The following is a 13,921-nucleotide window of genomic DNA, read 5'->3' on the forward strand; positions in this document are numbered from 1 at the left end:
GTGTGTGTGTGTGTGTGTGTGTGTGTGTGTGTGTGTGTGTGTGTGTGTGTGTGTGTGTGTGTGTGTGTGTGCGCGTGTGTGTGTGTGTGTGTGTGCGCGCGTGCGTGCGTGCGTGTGCGTGCGTGCGTGCGTGCGTCCGTGCGTGTGTGTTTGTGTGTGTGCGTGTGCGTGTGCGTGTGTGTGTGTGTGTGTGTGTGTGTGCGTGCGTGTGTGCGTGCGTGTGTGTGTGTGTGTGTGTGTGTGTGTGTGTGTGTGTGTGTGTGTGTGTGTGTGTGTGTGTGTGTGTGTGTGTGTGTGTGTGTGTGTGTGTGTGCGCGCGCGTGTGCGTGCGTGCGTATGTGTGTTAAGATTTCCGGCGAGTCCATCTGTCCAATTAAATGTAAGTACTTGCGCGTGAAAGCGACGTTTAAACGAAGTCTATGTAGCAAGCATGCCTGATGACACGGATTATCACACGGAACATAAAATTTCAATGTTCGATCGAGCCTTCTTAGACGAATGTGTCGGGCGTCTGGCTGGGCCCTGTAAGCTGCTGTAGCATTTCATACAACTCGTAAGAAGGCACCTCGTATCCGCTCTTGAAAAAGGCACAGCTGTTTGGAGGCCATTGATAAGTGCGCTTTTCGCTTCAACATCGGCCTGTTCATTCCCATGGAGTCCCCAGTGGGCACGGATCTATTGAAACATTATCCTGTGACCTTGGAGCTGGGCAGATGTGAGGAGCTCCATAATGTTTAGTGCCAGGGACTGATAGGCAGTGTGGCGTACAAAGTTTCCCAAAATTTGCAATTCAGTCTTTGAGTCCGTGAATATACACCATTTTTGAGGTGGTTTTCCACATATGTAGCGAATAGATTCCCGAATGGCTGCAAGTTCAGCAGCGGTTGATGTAGAAGTTTGTCCCAAAAGGAAATGCAGAGTCGTTTTCTGAGCTGGTAAGACCACAGCTGCAGCGGATGCCTGTGCTGACACAGATCCATCGGCGTATACGTGAATATATTTAGGATATTCTGACCAGATGTGCGCCAGAGCAAGTTGTTTGAGTCCACTAATTGGCACCATTGATTTCTTTAGTATTCCGGGAACATGAAGGTGCACCAAATGTTTATCCATCGTCCATGGTGGTTAGGCGGGACGATATGAAAGGGCATATCCTGTTGGCACTTGCGACTGATGGCAGCGGAGTGCATTTGTAAAACTGCAGTCCGGCCGCTCATCCAAAATCTTGCTGAGTGGGTGAAAACGGTGTCTTGTAAGTGCTCGTAAATATACACGAAGTGCTTCGTGTGGCAAGCATATGAATATTGGGCGAGCATGTGCCTCTTCAATTGTGCCTTTGTTAGAGGTGCATCTGGGCAGTCCAAGGCATATTTTCAGTGCCTGCGATTGCACGCTCTCTAAAGTCCGCAAGCAGGAAATGCTCATACTAGAGAGTACTGGGAGACTGTACCGGATGTAGCCAACAAACATAGTCTCGTAAAGCCGTATTAAGGAGTGCTCAGTTGGACCCCATTTGATGCCAGCTATGAAACGAAGTACACGGCAAAAATTATTTAGCCTTTTCTTCACCATAGGAAACTGTTTCGACCAAGATAGTAGGTGGTCAATAATTACTCCCAAGAATCTGTGCCTGGAGACATACGGTATTACGACTCCATGAAGAGTAATCGGGTAGCGGCTGACACATTTTCCCGTAAATGCGATCACTGCACACTTTTCTGCCGCTAAAAACAAACCTTGACGCCGTAAGTACATCGATGTCGATGACATAGCTCGTTGTAATCTCGCACGTAGTTGTGGGCGCGTCGAACCAGAGGCCCAGATGCAAATGTCGCCAGCATATGCACTTATGTGGATGTCAGTTGGCAGTTCACTCACCAGGCCAATTAGCGCAACGTTAAATAAAGTTGGGCTGAGGACTCCTCCCTATAGAACTCCACGACCGACCTGAAATCGGGTAGTATCTCCTTCGGGCGTAGTCGTGTAAACAGAGCGGCCATTGAGATAGCTCACAATCCACAAGTACAGCCGGCCACCAACACCCACGTCGTCAAGTCCATCAAGAATAGCATCATGGAGGACGTTGTCGTAAGCTGCCTTTATATCTAAAAAGACAGCAGCGACTAGTCGACGGTGGCGCTTTTCGTGTTCTACGGTCGCCGCAAGGTCGATGACCCTGTCAATGGAAGAAAGTCCGCGGTGACACCCAGTCACCATATTGGGTAAACATTATTACTCTCTAGATACCACTCAAGTCTTGCCAGCACCATTCGCTCCATAACGTTTCCAACACAGCTTGCTAGGGCAACTGGCCGGTATGAGGTATGTTCTAGAGGAGGCTTTCCAGGCTTCAAAAGAGCAACCAGGCGGCTAATCTTCCAGTGTTCAGGAACAGTACTAGAAGCCCATATATCATTGAAATAATTAAGTAAAATTAAACGTAGTCAAGCTTGGCGGATGAAATATGCTGTCCTTCATCATGAACGTGGCTCCGCATGTAAGATATGCAAGCGTACTGCTGATTTTCAAATAGAAATTGACTAACCTGCATATAGGGATTATCTCTAGATTCCAACTGGCGAGAAGTGGGGTCTCACCTCAAGGAAGGCACATGCGCGACTACGTTGTGATCGGCTCCAGGATCAAAATAGTTTTCGGAACGCATGATGGGAGGTGAAATTCCTTGGTATTTTATTCTGAAAGGAATCAGCTTGTGGTTAGTCATTTGTAGAGACGCGCGAATATTAATAGAACGCAGCGCACAGCCGCGAACTATACCGGGCGTCTCTGTTTAATGATAAACGCTGTCAAACAAACTTTTAGTGGATGCCATAGAAGTAAGGGGGTCACAGAGGGCAGTGCCAATAGCCCGGACACAGGGAGAGAAAAGTAGCAGCCCATAGTGGAGATAAGGAGGTGTGAAACCTGCATTACGAAGGCAAAACTTCGAACAGTGCACGAGCGTCATTTCCACTCGTATAAGAGCCGAAAAAAGAAGCGCTATTCGAAGTATGTCGCACCATTAGCGCGTACTGTACTGTCGAATCTCCGTGTTCCGTCATTTTGCGCAGTTTTGAAAGTGTGCCGGGTAAGGACTATTTCTTTACGTCAGATGCACAACTCTAAGCTCCCTCAATCGGCTGTGTTGCTCCTTCAGGAACAAGCGTCATACACGCCTGTACTCCCAGAACTTCTCGTTCATCTCGTCAAGGGGCGTGTCACCGGTGAATACTGACCATCGCCACTTGTCCAGCAGATAGGCATATAGACAACCTGCAATGAAGTTTGCTGAGACATGTGGCGCCACCTGGCGGCCGACGGGAGCTAATACTGAGGCGGCGCAGAAGCAGACGCCGTATATGTTGCGGCCGCTATGTTCCTTCTGCGTTCGCTTTTTGTTATGCCAGTGAGCGTGATTTACTCATTTAGTGACTTCGGTGGTCTCGTGCGATGCTTCGACTACTACGGATGTGAACAAGAATAAAAATAAGCGCAGGGGCGGCGAGAAAGACTGCCACAATCACGAAGGAAACCTAAGCGTACCGCTTGCTGGGAGAACCTGGGGAGAATGACGAGAGAAGGAGATAGGGGCTGCGAGAGAGTAATGAAACTGAAATTCGTTTTGTTATGGGGCCATTGGCGTACAGACGCCAAGAAGCTAAAATAAGACGATCGCCCGTGAGCGGAGGAAACCGTATAAACTTCTGACTCGGGGAGTCGCACGCTGGTTGGGGCACACTACTCAGTACGCGCTCCGCGCTGTAAAATCTGGCGTGTACTGGTATATGCTGTGCAAGATCGAGTGGCATTGTCCTTTTAAAGGAGGTAGCGCCAGAAAAGCAACAAAGCCGCGCAGCCGCAGCATCGTATTCCAGCGGCATTTTAACGGAGGCGAAATAAAAAAAAAATGTTCGTGGATCTGTGAACCGGATTTCTAATGCGGGGTCTATTCGGAACCACAAAGCTAAAATATGTTCAAAACTTCCAATTACAGATTTGAATAAGCATATTTATCTGTAAATTAGTTCTTAAGGTGCTGAAAAAGTCGAAGTGACGGAGTGTAGAGGCCCGTGATACTGTTGAGAATGGAACTTCGTTCTATCGTTCCGCGCCAAACATTTCACCGACTGCTAAAGCTGCTCAAGTTTCTTGTCCCAGACGATAGACTGTTTCATCATGAGTAGCAACAGTAAAAAATCCTAACTCTTAACGACCTCTTTTACGAAAGCTTTGCCAGCATTACCCGCCGGCTTTCCCCAAGCTTGAGTTTGAGGTACGGAGGTACAAAATGCATGCCAGTTGTTGTTAAGAGCTTTATTTTTCCAACGGTGTAGGAGGACCCCTACTCCCCGCCCCTGGCACGCACAGTTTTCGTTAATGACGCACGCTACAACCCCACAGTGCTTGCAATCGCCACGACATCCGTAACGGGTACCGCACCACCCCTCCTGTAACCTCCGCGGCACTGTCGAAAGGTGCACCGCGAACAAAAGTGTTCGTCATGATATTAAACTGTAAAGCAAAACCGCGAGGAAATCATTATGCTGCTGTAATCAAAAAGCAAGAACAAAAAAAAAAGAAAAAACAGCGATCAATCTCTTCTCAGGTTCTCTCTGCAATTTCAATGTTTGGGTATGAGGTGTGAACGCAAGAGGTAATGAAAAGCTACGTTTACAACATTTTTCATTCATTTAATCATTTCTTAATTCATCATCACATATCGGACTGATGCCCTGAGAGAACAAATTTCGTTACCAAAAAAAAATGTTCCGTCTACACACGCGAAATTCAAAGCTGTGCGCGCGGGTGTTCCGTCGCGAGCGGCGCGCACTTCGCGGTGACATCGACACCGTTCACGTTATAAACATGGCCATTCTCGAACAGGCGGTGTCCTTTCGCCAGTATTGGTTTTCGGAAGTAGCTCTGAAGACATTCGATTGCCTTAAAACTGCAGAAAATGAGAGCCGAGATGCTTCCAGCCGTACAACGCGAACGCAACCCGACCGCGCCGGCCGCCTCAGATTATTCGGCGCCGCCGTTGGCGGCGCTGAACGCTGCGCTCCACTAGCGCCGCCTGGCCACTGCAGGTTGCCTATGGCAGCAGGACGATCTTCTCGAGGGCCATGAACAGAAGAAGCTCGGCCGGATCTAGTGGAATTAAAACGCGACGCCGTGTATCGTTTCGTGTCCGGCCGTGCAATGTGTAATTTGAGTCGAACGCACGAAAATAGCATTTTAGATTCAGCCCTTTTGTTTGCATTCTAATTGTCATAAGAGTTTTAAATTTGAAACGTAACTATATGTCCGGTTGTGGTAGCTTTTGTATTAGTTCGCCTGCGCTCTGTTTTCGTGCACTGCGGTTACCTTCAAGCAAGGCTGTAGCGTTATTAGATGGGCTAGCCGGTCTATTTTCCTGCCGTCTTTGTCGTGGCATTCTTGATTTCTTGCCCATTTCGGATTTGCAGTGCCAGCAAAAGAGTATGCTTTTAATGTTGAGATGATGAAAATTCAAGGTTTCGGAGGACGTTGCGTTCAAGCTCATCAGAAATGTTGAGATAAAAGGCCGGTATATTCCGTTTTTCTTTGCCGTGTTTTATTAGGCACTATTATATTCTTGACTAACGTTGCCCTCATTGCTTTTGTCACAAGTGTTGTTTTGTTTTTTTATGGAGCACACAAAACAGCAAGCCCATATAGGCATTAAACAGTTCGCTCTGAGGGGCAAATGACCATTCCGAAAAGTCGTGTTTTCTCATTGACTGACCTTTTGTGCACTGTCAGACTAAGGAAAGAAACTATACTTTCCATGGCATTCGTCAACAGTGAGGAGTCCAAGCTTCCTAAGGTGTGTCTTTGTCATTACTGATAAGGAAATAAGGCCGCCGATAGCTTCCTTGAAAGCTGAAAATCGAGAAGGAAAAACAATGTTTAAAAAAATAAATAAGCCTGGGCCTTCCGGCAGCACTGAAATGCTCGCCCTACGAAAGAAGTTGTCATACCTTCTTCGCAAAGCAAATTTGCACTGAAATTTCAGTTTAATGTAATGACTGCGAACTAATGTCGCTGACCAGTGGCTCTGAAGAAGGACAGGAGAGTATAATAACAAAGGTCACAAATAACTGCAATGGATGCTTTCGTACAAAATCCTATCGAAAGTATTACTGTCGGGTGGCGGCCAAAGGAAAGTCTCAATGAACATGTAACATATACGTGTTTTATAGCAGTGCATTGAAAGCGCAGTTTCAGCGAGGACAGAATGAGGAGCGAAGCGCCGACTAGTAATGACCCTGATTGTTGCGCTCATCGAGGCGACATACCACACCGTGGCTTCTGGACTGGCGCCTGCCCGTCGAGAGCGCAGCTGCGGTGCTTACACTTGAGAGCCTGCGCGCGGTGCGTGCCTTTTCGTTCATTTCCCGTGACCCTGGATCGCGGAAAGCCTGGCTGGCGCGGATTTCAAGTCGCCGACGCAACGCCGCCCGCAAGACGACTCCGGACGTCCGCGCGTCGGCAAGGCGAGCAAGTATGGACCACAGATCATCCACGCTGTGTGGAGGTGTGTATGTGTGTGGAGGTGTGTGTGCGCGCTGGGCTCTTGTGTAAAGGAGCAGCGGATGCCAGGAAGCTTATTCCCATGGGACTCGGGCTGTCCGGCACGGGCGCACGTGACGACGTATGCGGATTTGAACTCCATGGAATGTGCACGCGTGATGTGCGTACAGCACTACGGGTGTGATGAGGAAGTATGCTGGAGCCTAATGGCCCCGCCCAGAAAGTTTACTTTGTCCCTATTGGCTTAGCGATATGGTCTTTGTTTTGCGAGCCTGTTTAACGAGCTGTCAGGGGTGACTTCGGGAGGGGGGGAGACCAATTGCAATAAACATGCTGTAAAAACTTGGTTCGACTCCGAGTAGTTCTCCGAGGTGCTCAGCAGGCACACCTCAACAGACCGCCGGTCAGCGCAACCGAGCACGGCGGGTGAGAGGAGAACTCTTTCAAAAGCCAGCAGCTGAACAGACCATCGCCCTCTGGACGAGCACAGCGGGTGACAGCTTGGACAGCGGCTTCGAAACATAACTCTGATCTAACAGCAAAAAAGGAACTAGTACAACAAAATACGCCGCATTGTTAGCAAAATATCCATACAGGTCAGTACCGATGCAAAATCTAAACTTTTCTTTACAGAGGCAAGTATTTGTTTTCCCAGCCGGAAAATAAATAGCATCGCAGGGCACCACGCACACTTACGTAAAGGGCTCTGGTTTGTTCTAACAGAATACGTGCCGCAGTCATCCCATCAGAGCGCTGTGCCAAATTGAGCGCGATTCAGCGCTCGACTACTGTACCGAAGGATGCGGGATCGAATCCCGGCCTCGGCGGCTGCTTTTCGATGGAGGCGAACAGCAAGGCGCCCGTGTGCTGTGCGATGTCAGTGCACGTTAAAGAACCCCAGGTGGTCGAAATTCCCGGAGTCCTCCACTACGGCGTCTCTCATAGCCTGAGTCGCTTTGGGACGTTAAACCCCACAAACCAAACCAATCAGATTTCCGGCGCAGTCAATCGTGCAATATCTGGCCACCATCCGGAGAGAACATGGCTCTTGCCACTAGCTCATTGTTCTTCGTTGCTCACGCGCTCTGTGTGACTACTGCAGTCTCGCAACGACTGCGGACGTATGTGAGGTATGTGACTGTATTTCACAGCGTTGTAAAATGTTTCGAATTCGTCGAGTAATAAATTACTGTACGCAGTAACAATTATTCGCCTTTCACTGCCACCGTAGGTCGTAGGCCCAATTTGAAAAGCCGGCCTTCGCCCTTTGTAATGCACGTGTTCTCGTAAGTCATGAATGTATTTACGAATATAAAGCGAAACAAAAAAGAGAGAGAATTGCTGTAAAGTGTACAGGGCGTGTGTACTGTTGTGCCGGTGGGGTTATCACACAGTCGCCCACCGTCAACAGGGTTGTGCCAAGGAGTTGGTTGCGTAGCGCTCGACACCCGTTTCGTGATCGAGGGCTGTCAGCTCCCTGGCCGGTAGCGATGAATCCGAGTCGGCGCTGGTAAGATGAAGAAAAAGCTTTATACACTATTTATTTACAGGCATTTAAACAACGAGATCGGCTCTGGGGCCGAAAGCTAACAGCCATACGCGACTGTTCTCGCGCAGAGACGGCCAGGGAGATTCCTCCGCGTCCGCTCTCTCAGGGGGCGAACTGCTCCCGATGGACGCTAGTGGCGAAAGTCTCGAACGGAAGCACTTGAGTCTCCAAACCGAGAAACCGTTGACGCTCAAATGGTCCAGTCCGACGGCAGCACTTTCGCAGGGCCAATGGGAGAGCTTGCGCCCTTGCTTCAAATATGCCGCGGGGCGAGAAGGGGTCTACCGCCAGGGCCACGGCGCCGAGCTATCTGGATGCTCAGCTCATGTTCAAACACGTCGCTTCTCTCCCCTTGCCAAGGCTCGCCTCCAGTGCACCGGTGCGTTGCACAGAAGTATTCAGATTTTGTGAAGGAGGTGTTCGCCGGAGAAGTTTGGCGTCCGGCTGAATTTCTGGGCGGTTTGGCCAGGCACAACAGTACACATGCGTCAAACCTCAAGTAGGAGTTATTTTCTCTTAGTCTTTTCCTGTCCAATGTCAGAAGGAAGAGTTGCTTTCTTGTTTTTGTGATAAAAATGGCATGGTTGGCAATTTGTATAGCGCATCGTTGATTCCAAAAGCTCAAACGTATGTCAATTATTCCAAACTACACGAGCGAAGCTATAAGAATTTATTCATTCTCAGCAAAGCGGGCCAGACAAGAGGGCGCAGAGTGCACACTGACTTGTGCGGCACTGTAATCTGGCTTATCATCGCTATCGAATATAAATTATAAGATAGGCGTGGCCATACCTGGGTTGGCTCCTCGTCGCAGGAGTACGTGTTGCGGTCTATACAGCATGTAATTGACGATATGTCCCAATTCATGGTGAGCCGTTTTGAAGTACTTTGTTCCGACAGTTGTGCAGGATTTGATCCTATGAATTCGGTTGCCAAGGTTACAGTCAACTGATTAGAAGAGATTGTTCACACTTTTTATCTCTGCAGTGCAATGGCAACGTGAGAAACGCGTGTACAGAGGCTGCACGTGACATCACACAACTCTCAATTCTACGCGCAATCAGAATGGTATTTTGATAGTTATATGTCTGCACTAGCCTTAACACCAAAGTCGAGGAAATTTGTAGCTTTGTTTGAAACAGGCGCGATTGGCACGTATAACAATGCATTCTTTTTTGGTATTACATCGTTATCGCGAAGAGGAAGCTCTTGGTTAGAAAGATATTATGCCGCTATAAATACTTTTTTCTCACAGCTTTTCGCATATATACCTCGCCGTCGTAACTTGTAAAAAAAAAAGAAACCAATAGTAATGTAGAACCAATAAATGCAACAAATAAAACTTTCCATATTTCTCACGCTGAGTAAAATAAAAGTTAATTACTCATGAAATCAATATATAGATAATTATATTTAATCTCCAATAAGATTTACCTGTAATCATCGCCGAGGGCGAAATCCCATGCTGAAGCGCCACACAGAAATTCTCTGTCTGCGGGCTTCGTAAATATGGATTTATTCCAGAAAGTTTTTGTCATTCGCTCAAAGCCCAAGCTGGTGAAAAATTCTTCAGCCGTGCGATACATTTTTACTGCCGTCCAATTCTGAAAAAAATGATTGTTCAATGCAGCGCACTCGTTCTGCCCTCAGAAGCACATGTCTTCTTTTTCCGTCCATACTATAGTCCTACAACAGAACCCAAACAGGCGTCGGGGGTAACTGAGTGAGTGGGAATCCTAAGTGAGAAATTTACGTATTGGTGACATTTACGTTTGGAAACTGTTATCGCGAAGTTAAATCTGCTAACGGCGCAGGTTGATGTACTATTTCAGCATTTAAGATATATTTCATCTAATTTCATCTCAAGGGCAAACGCAGCACAAACACTGCATACGAACGAAGTGCTGAATCGCAACCAAGGGTTGAATATTGCGGGAGGCATAATACACATTCATACGTATATAATATCCCCTCCAGTGACAGCTTTCTTGTGTTTTCTGCATCGGCAACTCGGTATTCAAGCAGTGCTCTTCAGCCAATGCAGCGCCCCTCTCTCACTAGACACTGACGCCACGGAACTTATGACGTTAGGGGTGAGAACTCAAGAGACCGGCGCTTCCAGCGTGATTTTTCTTGCGCAGGCTACATACACTAAACGGGCTAGTAATAAAACAATCTTTTACTGGACTGCGCAAAGGGCAAGGGTTTCCCAATAGATTAATTTAGCTTGCCGGAGACGTACAATTGTCGACTTACCGACTTAACGGACCTCTTCCACGCAAGCCCAATGCGCACGAGGGGTCCGGAAAATCGGTTAGTACATCTTCGGGAAGCTAAATCTCTCTGATGACATCCGCCGCATTAGGCACTCTCGGTGATAAGCAAGCATGTGAAGCTCCGGCAATACCCTTTTGTCCAATTTCATTTCTGTGCTGCACAGGCGTCATTCAAACATCAAATCTCACTCCCTGACCCCTATTTACTTATTTTATTTGCCACCTCAGTGCGAACATCCAGTTGTAGTGGTCGGTAACGCGATCACGCGGTCTGCGTACGAATCTGACACATTAAATGTGCCCGACTTAGTTGAGGTCGGACTTAATAGAGTATTTATTTTCCTCTAGCACTTGACACCTTACTAGATTTGCGCTGTGGTCTCCCACCATGTCATCCTGAAGCGCTAAAAACTCCTTTCGATCGCTTTACACTATTTGAGAACCTGTTCAGCTTCGTAGAAAGCGTTCTATACGTATGGGCATCTCACCTGTTCTATCATCTTCACTGTCACGTCTATCGTATTCTTTCCATATTTCAGGAGGTGTGTGTAGAGGTTCTGCCAATCCTGGACCCACATGCTGCCTGCGATAAAAGAGGACGTGTGGAAAGAATAAACATTCTAAGTCATGTTAAAAGTGTTATGATCGGGCTTCCAGCCGAGGTTCGCGCGGCTCTTGTAGAAGTCGACGACTGGGACCGAGCGGGTGCCAGCGAGCGCCTGACGCCCATATTGAGATGCCCCAGTGCTGGGCGGAATGGCAGCGGCGTATTGAGGGACTGAGAGGAAACCTCGCTGCCTGACAAGCCAGAACAAGTCATAGAAACACTTGTGCCTCTGCCCTGAGAAAGCGCCCCTTCTTCTCCCCCTTGAGTAGCGGTAAATTAGAAGCGGGAGACCAGCGTGCTCGTTACCTCTTGGGCCTCCAACTGCTTCCTACGGAGTGGACAATTCAAGTAGCGATGGTTGCCTGGCCTATATAAGCAGGAGTGCTGCAGCTCGGAGTGAGAGACCATCGAGGGCGTCCGTCGAGTGCAGTGCTGGTCACCTGGAGGGGACGCGGCGAAATCTCCCTAGCACCGTAGCCAGCTTGTAACATGTACAAGTTGGCTACCATGATAGAAGATAATGTATAAAGACAACTTCACCTGATCTTGTGTTCATGGAGCTTTGGTACCTGAATCGCGGCAGAACTATGACGTGTACGTAGCGTCACTGCACCTTAACGAACTCCGCAAGGTCGAAATTATCCCAAAAGTCTTCCACTATGACGCCTTTTCCTTTCTTCCTTCTTTCATCCTTCCTTTATTATATCCCTGCCGTTGCGGTTGAGATGCCCGCGAAAATACAGTGAGCTATATTGCTTTTCATTTCCACACACACACACACACACACACACACACACACACACACACACACACACACACACACACACACACACACACACACACACACACACACACACACACACACACACACACACACACACACACACACACACACACACACACACACACACGCGCGCACACGCACACGCACACGCACACGCACACACACACACACACACACACACACACACACACACACACAGATCTGTTGTACCCCCGTGCATGCCGCCCGGATTTTGCTCCACGTCAAGATTCTCTTGCCAACACCCCTTTCGCAAGCCCTGGTGCTGCTCCGCATGGCAGAGGCGCTTTGCCAAGAAGCATCGATGGTCAACTAGTTCCAACACGTCTGAAATTGCAGACACGCATCCGGGAGCCGGTCCCCCTGCAGCGAGTCGCCTTCGCACCGCGGCAGATTTCAAGCAAGCAGCGTGCTCGCCGATTGTACCCCTCGGTCCGCCGCCACTTGCTTCCTCGGGATTAGACAATATGAGTGCTAACTGCTTTTCCAGGCTATATAAGCGAGCGCACTGCCTCTGGAGTCCGAGACCTTCACGAGCGTTCGTCGAGTGCCGTGCAGCTTGCAAGAAGGGGACGCGTCGTATAGCCTGCCCCGCCGTCGCTGCGCGGCTGTAGTTGTGCCTAGCTTGTAGTCCTCGGCCCCCGTGCCGATTTGCTATTTGTCCTGTAAATAGTGTATAAAGTCTCCTTTGTCCGTCGCCGACGCTGACTCGGTTTCATCGCTACCGCCAAGGGAGCAGGCAGATCTCAACCATGAAACGGGTGGCGCAAGCTACGGCCATACTCCCTTCGAGACAACATTGGTGGCAGCGGTAGAATGCCCCGAATAGGCATAACCGTGGCGCTACAGTGGTAATCAGTGGTTGGATGTCCCAGGCGTGAACGTGCAACTGGCCCGGCACCAGTGACCGCGCAACACTGAATGGAAACTGTGTATCGACCGTCGTCAGACGGCTCGGTGCTGTGAGTCCCTCAAACGCCAGACTTCCTCTGACTCAGGTTATGATAGCTTGGAGAAAGGTTGGGTGTGGCATTGTGTTAAACTTGCGTTCATCAAGCCAAGTGAAGAGTGTCTGAAAACCAAGGGATGCTAAGAGGGTAAACAGGGTACAGTGTGAAATACTAGCGCCTGTCTCTCTAGAATACGATGAATACGCGCCCGCTGTAGAGAGTTACACTTGCGAAGTCCGCGGCGAGCAGCTAGAAATGAGCCACTGTGGGGATCTTTCTTGCCCTGGCACGCCGAATCGCATTCGTGAAAGTAACGGCCCTAGTACGAACCATTACATAGCACACATGACCCTCATACGATCCGAAGCACCCCAGCTGTCGGGCGAACTTGATCTTGCGTCTTGAGTGCTTAATTTGCGCTCCTAAATAAAATGTTTTTTTTTTCTCTCTCTCTGGTCTTGCGTCGGTTAGCGCTGAGCAATACGGCACACCGGCGAATCAGGGTACCTTGAGTGACGGGTCGTCACAGAAAATGCTCGGGGACTGGCGGGAGCAACCGAGCTAGGCCCGAGCAAGGCTTAAGCCTTGCTTGGACTTGACTGTGAGTGCGTGCGCTGCCAGCCGCGATGTAGTCGCGTCGTCGGATGCCGGCTCCCCGCTCGCTCCGGTTACCGCCAGCGACAAGAGCGGGCTGCAGTCAAACAAGCAAACGAAGAAAGCTGCACGACACCGTTCATGTCAGCCGAGTACACTGTTTATTCAGTGCCTGTAGAAAGCAAGCCGCTGGTTGACTGTGTAGAGAAAGGACCCAGGGACGACGTTGTCGATGAAATTTCAATCCAGAATGGCCAGTGCGAAAGTGCGCTTCGAGACGTTAACGAAAGTAGCTGATCCAGCTATGATCTCGTTACCGGTATGTCTAGTGACAACAGCGATGATATTGTGAAGGAATCAAGACCTTGGCCTAATGCAAAGCAGCGACACCAGCTGCCAAACGAAAGAACGAAGCTAGCACCGAAGTGCGGCCGCCGAAAAGAGCGGAAATGCAGGTGCAAGAAAGAATGCTTTCACCGAAAGGAGAAAAAAGCTCAAACTATCGCGAAAGGAAAAGAAGCGACGACAATCACAGCGGCAGGAATGCGCCCGTGCAGATTAAACGCGCGACGGGTGCGCAACGAATGAAAT

At 49.1% G+C, this 13,921-nt stretch overlaps 1 protein-coding gene across 1 annotated transcript in view; it reads right to left on the reverse strand.

The window, feature by feature from the left end:
* LOC146186540 (angiotensin-converting enzyme-like) overlaps positions 1-13,921 on the reverse strand; it is a 50,633-nt gene that overhangs the window by 3,522 nt on the left and 33,190 nt on the right. Inside the window, exons 7-11 of the mRNA XM_084608061.1 lie at positions 10,866-10,960; positions 9,536-9,705; positions 6,069-6,076; positions 3,177-3,273; positions 2,598-2,696 (exon numbers count right to left, since the gene is read on the reverse strand). Coding sequence (XP_084464187.1) covers positions 2,598-2,696; positions 3,177-3,273; positions 6,069-6,076; positions 9,536-9,705; positions 10,866-10,960 — 469 coding nt within the window. The remainder of the gene's footprint in view (positions 1-2,597; positions 2,697-3,176; positions 3,274-6,068; positions 6,077-9,535; positions 9,706-10,865; positions 10,961-13,921) is intronic.

Source organism: Amblyomma maculatum, chromosome 6 (assembly GCF_055883805.1).
Source record: "Amblyomma maculatum isolate TAMU_Amacu chromosome 6, ASM5588380v1, whole genome shotgun sequence".
Taxonomy (NCBI): Eukaryota; Metazoa; Arthropoda; class Arachnida; order Ixodida; family Ixodidae; genus Amblyomma; species Amblyomma maculatum.